Source organism: Meles meles, chromosome 6 (assembly GCF_922984935.1).
Source record: "Meles meles chromosome 6, mMelMel3.1 paternal haplotype, whole genome shotgun sequence".
Classification (NCBI taxonomy): Eukaryota; Metazoa; Chordata; class Mammalia; order Carnivora; family Mustelidae; genus Meles; species Meles meles.
Window position 1 is genome coordinate 55,556,044 of NC_060071.1, and position 11,346 is coordinate 55,567,389.

Sequence of the window (11,346 nt, forward strand, 5' to 3'; positions counted from 1 at the left end):
GCCCTAGGCACTCACTCTTCTACTTCTCATCTCTATCAGTTTGCCTTGTCTACAGATTTTCATAAACTGAATTGTACAGGATATGGTCCTTTGTGACTGGCTGCTTTCACATAGAATAATGTTTGAGTTCAACCGTCTTGTAGCATGTCACAACATGTCATTCCTTTTTACTGCCAGACTGTATTCCATTATATCCATAGTGCTTAAAAAAAAAACTATTGTAAGTAATTAAAAATAAAGAGAAATACAGTTATATGTTCCATTACAGTACTGCATTACGATAAGCAATCTTTCATTTTTTAAATAATTCATGCCAATAGTCAAACATGAACAAGTATCACAATATGAATATTTATTTATAAAATGCCTCTAAATTATAAGAATATACAAATACACATATAGTAATATAGTAACAAACAATAACATAACTACAAATATAATTCTAAGTAGAATTCTTCCTCAGACCAGATTACAGCCTCAAAAGGGGAAATATTTATGCAAATAATATTATGACTATTTAAGCATCTAAATAAAATTACACCAATGGATGGATGCTGATTATTAATATCCTAATTGGTTTAAAATGAAGAATACACACCTCTTATTTTTTCTTACCACTTGTGAATGACAATTTAAAAAATCTCATTTCAAAGCTAAGAATCTGAAATGCAGTTGCTTTATTTTTCTTATCTGTCAAATGAGTATGTCATACTGTATGTTTTACATGATCAGTTTCGGCTCTACCATGCTTTGATTAGTCAAGATATTTAAAATACTTTATACATTCTGATAAGTTTTACATGGAAATATTTGTGGACAGGATATCATCTGGCTATCATTCTGAGATCTAAGGGAAAAGTAGGTTATGGATACATGGCAAACAAATAAAAGTGTATTAGTATTCATTAGTGATTAAGAACAGGGTGTACAGCAGATTCAGGATTGGGACCCAAACAAGGGTGTACCTAGGGGAATACCTCTATGTGAGGAGAATACAAGATTTTTGTTACAGACCCTAAACCAGTTTGGAACAAAGGCGCACAAGGGCACCAAAACAGAACAATATGATAGGAACAAATAAGGCACACACTTAGAAAACAAGACATAGAGATACCAAACAAGAACTAGGGATTCTAGAGGAGCCAAAAAAAAAAAAAGAAGCACTTGCAAAAGTACTTTACTCTATGGAAATGAAGAAAAGCAACAAAACCCAGCAACAAACCTAAACATTAGAGACAATGCACCACAGCTAGCTGAGAAAACAACACACCTAACAAATTTAATAATGGTTAAGTTCTGTTTTCATCAGGAAATTTCCACTATCTTCAAGCAAAGTAGCCCAGAGTCCTAGAGGAGCACAATTATATAAAAGCACATGGTTAAATGGGAATGAGAGTATGAGATTTATGAAAAAAAAAAATCTTAGGGATAGATCAAGAAATGGAGAGTGGAAGGGTCAACTCAAAACACAAGACACTTATGGGACATGCATTTTTTTTCAACTATACAAGTGTTGGATATGGTAAATGTATTTACCTGGAGAAGAGCTATGGAAAAGATGAAAAGGTGGTTATAACAGATAATACTTTGTTATTCTGCAGACAGAGGAGAGATGGAGAGGGAGAACAGCACAATGGTGACAGAATTCATCCTCCTCAGTCTAACCCAGTTTCAACAGGCTCAACTCCTAGTCGTCGTGTTACTCTTAGTTTTCTAACTCATCATCCTCCCCGGAAATTTCCTCATGATCATCACCATCAGATCAGACCCTGGCCTCACAGCACCACTCTGCTTCCTTTCTGGGCAATATGGCTTTCCTTGATGCATCCTATTCCTTCACTGTGGCTCCGAGGATGCTGGAGGACTTCCACTCTAAGAAGAAAATAATCTCCTACAAAGGCTGCATCACTCAGCTCTTTTTCTTGCATTTCCTGGGGGTGGGGGAAATGTTCCTTCTTGTGATGACCTTTGACCAAGACATCGCCACCTATCATCCTTTGCACTATTCCACGGTCATGAACCCTAGAGTCTACTATGCCTTGCTGTTGGCTCTGTGGCTTGGGGGTTTCACTCATTCCATTGTACAATTAGCCCTTATTCTCCACTTACCCTTCTGTGGTCCAAACAAGCTGGATAACTTCTTCTGTGATGTGCCACAAGTCATCGACCTGGCCTGCACAGACACTTTTGTGGTCGAGCTCCTGATGGTCTCCAGCAGTTGCCTGCTCATGCTGCTGTATATCCTGGGACTTCTGGCCTCCTATGCAGTCATCCTCTGCTGTGCGCAGGGATTCCTCTGAAGGGAAGAATAAGCCTCTTTCCACATGTACCACACACATTATCATTGTGTTTCTGATGTTTGGACCTGCCATCTTCATCTATATTCACCTATTCAGAGGCTTCCCAGCTGACCAAGTTGTTTCTCTCTTTCACATGGTCATCTTTCCTCTGATGAACCCTGTGATTTCTGCTTTTCACAATAAGGAAGTGAAAGCTTCCATGAGGAGGTTATTGAATCGTCATATGGTTTGCTGAATGAAATAGAAGAATGGGACAAAAAAGAGAAAATCCAGCTGGAATTGATTAAATCACTTATTCATTAATGCACTGAATCATTCAGGCATTTTAGCAAATACTATATTTATTACTTGCAATTTTCAGGCACTGTTCTAGCTATGTGAATAAGGCAGTAATATTCCAGGTCTCTTGGGGTTATATTCAGGTAGATAAACATAGTTTAAACTATTAAATTCAAAACAAGCCATAATATCCAAGAGAGATAATGCTCTGAAGAAAATAAAAAAATAGTGTTATGATAGAGTTTGACTGGGAGATGCTAGTTGCTTTGCTTTCGGTTGTTAAGCAAGGTCTTTTAGAGCAGTGGTTAGCTGATATCCAGACAACTTGAAAGACACAGCCATGGCATTACATGCGGACAGAAAATTCTAGAAAGAGAGGATGACCAGTATAAGGGTACAAAGACCTTATAAACTGGTACGTTTCTAGACCACAAAAAGAATGTAGTAGCTTGTCAAATATGTTGATATATATAAATACTGAGTACAAAAAATACTATGATGTCTTGTTACACACACACACACATACATATACATGTATATATGTATATGTACATATGTTGCTTATTTTACAGGACCTCTGTCATACATGTATCTATATATACACATATGTGTATATATATGTGTGTGTAAATGCATGACAGTGGTCCTGTAAAATGAGGAACATGTAACAGGATTATTGATATGATTGCATTAAAGTCTGTTTTCTTATCAAATGTTTTATATTTGTTTATGTTGTTTCACATTTTCTGCTTTCTTTTGGTTTGATTGATAAAGGTAGTAAGACTTTAATACTGTAGGAGTTACCCAGACATATGGCCCTAAGTAGTAAGGCTCTTTTCACTCTGTACCATATCTACTAACATGCCTTTCCAGAACTATGTTCACAAAAACTAGAACTCTCGTGTCAGTAATATTTACACATTAGAATACACAGCCTCTAGAACCTGGAGAGAACTACCAGACATTATGTTTTCTTCTTAGTGGTATAGTGATTGAGGTACAAGATGCAATACTTTAACTTTTAAGCTGATGTCTCAGCATACTTTACAAATGTGGCAGGACCCTGCCACTTCAAAGAATGAGGTTTTTGTGCTCATTATGTCTCATTGTTGGTCTGCTAGTAATCAACCATGATTACAGTGTTATGGTTAAATTAGATAGAGGGTTATTTTCTAGTGTAAAACAAATCATAGTATCTTAGTCTAATGTTGATATAGTAGTACCACGGTTTCACCAGAGACTCCAAAACCTGTGTGTATGCTCTTTTTTAAATAATTTGCCACAAAATGCCTGTAGAAATTCCACACACCACACTTGTATTCCAGAAAGACTGAATAATGAAATGATGTGTGCCATCATATGTCCATTTTCCTTCCAATCCATTCTTTTCATTTCTAAAAAAATATGCTCTGTATCATAGGCTACCTAATCCATGAAGACTGCATTTCCAGGACTCTGGGTCACTTGACCTCCAGATGCTTACAAATGAGTGTCACTGTTAGATTAACATGAGGTAGGAGCAAAGGGCAAAAAAGAATATACACACACATACTCACACACACACTCACACGCCTTAGCCCAGACATCTTCAGTAATTCTGTGGCTCACTCTGAAACTTAGCTACACTTCCATGGCTCTAGTTTTCCTAGGGAAATGGGCCACAGCACTTCTGACTCTTGCATATTAGCTGTTATAACCAGAATAATGGTCTCCCAAAGAAGTCCACACCCTTAGGACACTTTTGAATATGTTACCTTACATGCAAAAAGACCTTTGCAGATATGATTGTTCATAAATCTTCAGATGGGGAGATTATCCTGGATAATCTGGGTGGACTAATCTAATGCATGAGTATTTAAAAGCATTGAACTTTTCAGGGATTCAGAGAAAGCAAAAAGAATACAGGAAGGATAAGACTTGAGGCTTTAATGCACTGTTTCTGGCTTTGAAGAGGAAGAAGACATGACCAGTGAATACGGGCAATGCCTAAACAACAAGAATAACCCCAGACTAAATATCAGCAAGGAAATAGAGATGTTATTCTGCAACCACCTGGAATGAAAGTTGGTCCATAGCCAACAAGAGTCTGGGAGCAGTTTCTGACCCAAAGCTTCCAGTAAGGAACATTGTCCTGCAAACCACCTGACTGTATCACAGTGAGACCAATACTGGATTTTGGACCTACACAGATATGAGATAATAAATTTGAGTTGAATGAAGCCTCTATGTTTATGGAGACTTGTTAAAGGAGAAGAAAATAGAGCATATGGCCACACCCTTGGGATGTGGTAAGACTGTGTCTTCTCTTTTCCTTCCAGCTTAGATCTGGGGGTAGCTTCCAGTTGACGTTCATCTTTCATTTCCTTGAACATTTGCTGCTAGCATTTCAACTTTCTTGTCACTAGAGTAATTAAACTCCTTCTGTTTTATATATGTACCATGTTTAACTGAAAGCATTTGCCTATAAATATTTATAGGGCTTAACATTAGTGTAAAACTAACACTTTCTCAATTAGACCTGAGAAAATACGGAGGTGGGGAGAGACAAAGGGCATCACTCTTCCAGGAGTCAGTCCCTACACAGAATTTTTACCAAGTAGCTGCCTGATAATACTATTTACTTTTATGTTATTGGCCACTTTTACTTGCAAACAAGGCTGTACAATGTCACTTAATGAATTCAGGTGTCAGTTACTAATGAAGAATGGGAGAAGGTTACTCAGCAGTCTCTGCTACACAGTTGAGCCTCATGGCTAAACTAGTCACTGGTGAGGAAAATGAAAAACTGATTGGCTCAGGCTAGTGAGATGCAGCTTTTTGGACAGGGATGGATACTCCATGGGAGTGTGCACATCTGATGCCAAGAAAATCTGCCTTTTTTTTTTTTTTTCAAGAAAGAAGAGCCAACTGTTAGTTTAACATTGCTCTACAATTCTAGTTACTGAAATAAGGCACAAGAAATGTACTAGAAAAACATATTATTGATGTTTATAGATCATTTATCAGTAACCAAAAAAAAAAAAAAAAGAAGACAATTAACTGGGAAAAATTTACAAATGAGATTTCTACAATGATACCTTTTATAACTTAAATATTTTAAAAAAGGAAACAATAGCAATTAAAATCAATTATGTTATAGAAAAGATCATACAGCATCAATGTAGGAAATATGCAAAATTAAATTTAACAAAAAATGGCTGATAATGAAGATGAGAAAATTTTATTGTGTTATAAAAGGGGCAGACTTAAAATCTTTCTTGAGGAAAGACTCACTCTTGTAATTCTGTTCATTTTTTCTATCCTTAAAAGTTTAATACTGCGATATCAAAATATCATTGGAACTTGTTTTAACTTTAGAAAATAAGTTTATTTTATTTAGAATCAAAAGATATGAAGCTAGCCAAGAAAACTGTGAATGAATAAAGCAGTGAGAGCAGACTTGCCCTTCCATACATTAAATATACTACTCATACATAATGAGTAGTAAAATACATAGTACCTCCTAAAAAATTATTAGGGAAAAGAAAACAGTAAATGAGCATACCTGAAGAAGAACCTGATCTCTCGGCAAAGTTAAAAGCTTAAAAAGAAAGCATAACAAATTCAAAAGGTTATAAAGAAAGCATAATAAGGGGCGCCTGGGTGGCTCAGTGGGTTAAAGCCTCTGCTTTTGGCTCAGGTCATGATCTCAGGGTCCTGGGACCAAGCCCCGCATCGGGCTCTCTGCTTGGCGGGCTCTCTGCTTTCCCCTCTCTCTCTGCCCACCTCGCTGCCTACTTGTGCTCTTTCTCTGTGTCAAATAAATAATAGAAATCTTAAAAAAAAAGCATAATAAACTCAAAAGGTTATAAAGAAAGCAAAACAAATTCTTAGTCGAATGAATTGTTACTTAATTGCAAATATGAAAAATTATCTCACATTATTTTTTAAAGATTATTTATTTATTTATTTGACAGACAGAGATGACAAGTAGGCAGAGAGGCAGGCAGAGAGAGAAGGAAGCAGGCTTCCTGCTGAGCAGAGAGCCCAATGCCATGCAGGGCTCCACCCCAGGACCCAGGGATCATGACCTGAGCTGAAAGCAGAGGCTTTAACCACTGAGCCACCCAGGCACCCCATCTCACATTATTTATCAATAAATTTCAGCTAGAGTTTAAATGTGAAAATTTCAGTCTTAATAAAATTTAGAATTAAAATAATCCAGAATATTTTTATTTTTCCTAAATATCACACTGATCAATGCTTAATGGAGAAAACAAACTACAACAAAAGAATGAATGTCGTACAAAATTCTCATAATTCAACTCTAGTCCCATCTTTCCACTGCCTACCTGAATACTGAATATTGTCTTTAAAGTATTATCAATTTTATGGATAAAAAATGATGTCTCATTTCTGTCATGTCAAAACTTCATTTAACAATCCCAATTATTTATTTACTACCAGTCTCTGAGGAATTTAAAACAATCAAATGAGTTTTCTCCTCTGTGCCTTCTACCAAGGGATACATTGATATACTGTTGTCTTTTGAATTTCAGAGCAGAAAATAAAATCACTGGATGATTAAGCCTCTATTTCATAACTGATGTTACTTCTGAAGTCCAAGTGCAAACCGGTAGGTTACATAATCCTGACCTGTTACTTTACCTTTACATACCACATGTATCTCATTGTTTTCATTAATAACCTTAAATGTGTTCATAAGAGATAATTAAAAATGCCAAAATGATAACTAGAGGGAGAGCTGAAAGGGAATTAACCTGGAAACTACCTGATTTGTTACAACTAGAAAAATTACAAAAATCAGAAACACCATACCAATGATTGCTGGAAATTAAGATAATTCAGCAATCCAGACTAAGTAAATTATTCTTAGAGAAAAGAAATCTAAATATGTTCAAATTGTTTGACTATGCTTATCAGGTTGAATGATCTAATTCTTTGAATTATAGCAGAAATACAGAGAACGTTCCTTTGTTGTTTTTAGAAATGCAATTACTTTAAAAGAAATAATAGAAATGCAAGGATAAAGTGCCTGATTCATGGCTTTGAAAATCACAGAATATCACTACTCATAAAATATTGATGCTATCATTAACTTCTTAGGAATTATTAGAAAAACATGTGAGAAAATTCAACTTTCCTATGACAACATTCTGAAAATGACCAAGTAGTTAAATGCTCATTAAGAAAAAAAAAATTAGAGATAGTATCTTGTCTAGGACCCTCTCTCTGCCAGACCCATGTGCACCTGCAAATGTACTTACTGCATACTTCAGACAAATAAAGAAGGTCCAGGGGCTATAGCTTAGGTAAGTAAGATCACTGTTTTATAGCCAGGGTATGAAGTGCAAAGAAGAAGTACATATTCACATCTGTGAATAAGAACTAACAAACATTTTCATTTTCAGTTCTATTTCCTTGTGAAAGAAGGAAGATTTTATGTACTCTTAATGATGATGTCAAACATAATGGAAGATTATGAGCCATTTACAATAACTGTGCATCTTAGTGACAGTAACTATACATAGAAAGGAAAATATGATTAAATGTTTATTATGGTTATCTAGATAGACTATATTTTTAAAAAATTTGAACTGTGTAACTCAAAAGTTAAAATGTACCCCAAAACCATGTATATTCTAATTTCTTTTCTGACAATCTGCATTAGTCCTGAGTCTAGGTTTTCATAAAAGCAAGGGAAGGACTGCAGATGAACAACAAGCCGGGAATAAGACTTGAAAGATAGAGCTACAATCAGGCAAACAAGAAGGTTTTTAAAAAGTGAATTTGTATACATTAAGCACTGACATATTCCCTTGATACATGTGTATTTTTTAAAAGTTCATTTGGCTTAGATGAATCCACTTCAGTCAGTAACATAATATCTATGACTTTTTCCATCTCAGCAAAGTTAAAGTTTAAAAGAACTTAAAGGAAATAACTGTGAGAAAGGATAGGTCCAAGGAAGCTAAGTAACCCAAGATGGCACTCCATTCAAACAATCCATATTTTAATTTTTTAAGAGATTTTTTATTTATTTAATAGACAGTGAGAGATACAATGGGAGAGGGAACACAAGCAAGGGGAGTGGGAGAGGGAGAAGTAGGCTTCCCGCTGAGTAGGGAGCCTGATGTGGGGCTCTATTCCAGGACCCTGGGATCATGACCTGAGCAGAAGGCAGATGCTTAATGACTGAGCCACCCAGGGGCTGCCACATTTTAAATTTTTTAAATCCATGTTTACAAATGTCAATGATTCACCTTACGTATCTTTACCCCTCACTAATGGAATTAAGTGGAACAAGACTACAATGGTAAACTTCACTGGTCTTAATAAAAGTGATTTAGATGTTTCTATACACGTACATATGTGAAAACATATGACTTAAAAACAGATAAATACCAGATAAAAATAGATATTTAATTCAATTTTGCAAAAACTGGATAAGCATGCACAGATAGGATACACTTTATGTCTAATCACATGAAGAGTTAAGCAATATGTAGAGGAATACCTGTAGTTCTGAGAGTCAATCTGGTCATTCAAGTCTAAAAAGTTTAATCTTTCTCAGTAATTGCCTTTAATCTCAGCTATAAGTGTTTCTGCATGCAACCTTCTATCCACAGTATGTTCATGGACTATAATCAGTTCAGGAAGCATAATGCAGATTATATGACTTTAGCAATATTTAATATGGCAAACCTTTTTTTAAGATTTTATTTATTTGAGAGAGGATGAGCAGAGGGAGAGGGAGAAGGAATCTGAAGATGTCTCCATGGATTCAGCTCAAGCCTCCAAGGGGCTGATCCATTCATGATATCATGACCTGAGCTGAAACCAAGAGCTGGATGGTTAAGAGCTTGAGCCACCCAGGTGCCCCTAATATGGCAAACTTTTTACTGCTTACTGAGACTGTCACAAAAAAAGTGTCAGTAAATGACTTCCTGAAAGATAAAATCTGTTTTGCTGATGCCTTCCAGAACTTTTTTCTATCGTTCTAATAAGTTAAATGTTCACATACAGTCTGATCTGCAGCTGAACAACAAGGGAGAGTTTTACTCAAATGTCCAACTGACCTTACCCCTGTAACCAACACACACATTTCACTCAGTTGGCTCCATGCCCTCCACACTTTCTACTGTCATGCGGTCCTGTGAAATATCTCCTGCAAAATAACTGCGAAGCAGTCATATTACCAAAATGGTTGTTTGCCTACATATGAGACAGCATGTAAGTAAAGATCAGGTTTACTGACTTCTCAGTCCCTATGCCATCCTGTTTTTTTCTTCTTCTAGGCAAACTATGACAAACATGCAAAAGGATAAATGGATCTCCCGAACAACAGATCAAGTGTTTCTGAGTTCATCTTGCTGGGCCTTTCCAATTCTCAAGAAATTCAAATATTCTTTTTTGCAATCTTCTTTCTTGTCTATGTAGCCATCATAGTAGGAAACCTCCTCATTGTGATCTCTGTAATAATTGACAACCATCTTCACTCCCCCATGTATTTCTTTCTGGCAAATTTATCATTTTTTGACTTATGTCTTTCTTCTGCTACAACTCCCAAAGTGATTGAAGACTTCCTTAGAAAACACAAGACCATCTCCTTATGGGGCTGCATGGCCCAGATGTTTTTGGTACACTTCTTTGGGGGTGGAGAGATGTCTCTTCTGATAGCTATGGCCATGGATAGGTATGTTGCCATATGTAAACCCTTGCACTATAAGACCATCATGAATCGCAGGGCTCTTATTGTACTTCTACTGCTCTCATGGGCAGTTGGGTTCATACATACCACAAGCCAGATGGTTTTCACCGCCGGTTTACCTTTCTGTGGTCCCAACATTGTGGACAGCATTTTCTGTGACCTTCCCCTGGTCATCAAGCTTGCCTGCACTGACACCTATATCCTAGAGCTCTTGGTGATTGCAAACAGTGGACTCCTCTCCCTGGTCTGCTTCATTTTCTTGCTCATATCCTATATTGTCATGCTGGTCACCATCTGGCAGCACTCCTCCAGGGCATCCTCCAAGGCAGTGTCCACACTATCTGCTCACATCACTGTGGTCACTCTCTTCTTTGGTCCCACTATCTTCATCTATGCTTTCCCATTCAGTAGTTACTCTGTAGATAAGTTTCTTTCTGTGTTTTACTCTATAATCACCCCCCTCCTTAATCCAATTATTTATACTCTGAGGAATCAGGAAATGAAAGCAGCCATTAAGAGACTCAGCAGCCAGCATCTTGGTTCCTGGCTCACTTCCTAAGTAACGTCTATAACAACTGATTATTTGTCATCTCTGCTATTTGGGGATTTTGAGTCTTACATATTTATTGGAATAATTACAATGAAAATGTTAAATACTATTTATTTCCCTCAAAATTCATAGAACCATTAATGTCAGTTTTATTAAACATTTAATGGAAAATATTCATTAACACAGATTCTATATATAAATAAATGTGCATTCACTAATTCCTTGTCAGGATTTAAGGAAGCAACCCTGTTGAATGTTTAAAACACCTAATTATAAATATTCTTACAAAAATTTCATATAGTTTTAATGACTCAGTATGTAAAAATAGGTAACTTTAGTATGACAACACATTATATGGTGTTTAACATCAATTTTTCCCTAAAACTGTATTTAGTATCATAATAGGTGTTAAAATATCTGTCATTATATGTCAAACCATATGAAGTCTTCACAGAGGAATTGCGATTTGAATGAGGGTTACTTTCTCACCCTATAGCCTCAGTATA

The 11,346-nt window shown here is 36.2% G+C and overlaps 1 protein-coding gene and 1 pseudogene across 1 annotated transcript; both read left to right on the top strand.

Annotated features, from left to right (window-relative positions):
- The first annotated feature begins 1,502 nt into the window (after positions 1-1,502).
- Positions 1,503-2,535, top strand: LOC123944624 (annotated as a pseudogene).
- A 7,372-nt stretch (positions 2,536-9,907) lies between these two features.
- LOC123943558 (olfactory receptor 4K13-like) lies at positions 9,908-10,849 on the top strand. Its single transcript, XM_046007838.1, has one exon. The coding sequence runs from the start codon at positions 9,908-9,910 to the stop codon at positions 10,847-10,849; it is 942 nt and encodes a 313-aa protein (XP_045863794.1).
- The last annotated feature ends 497 nt before the right edge of the window (positions 10,850-11,346 follow it).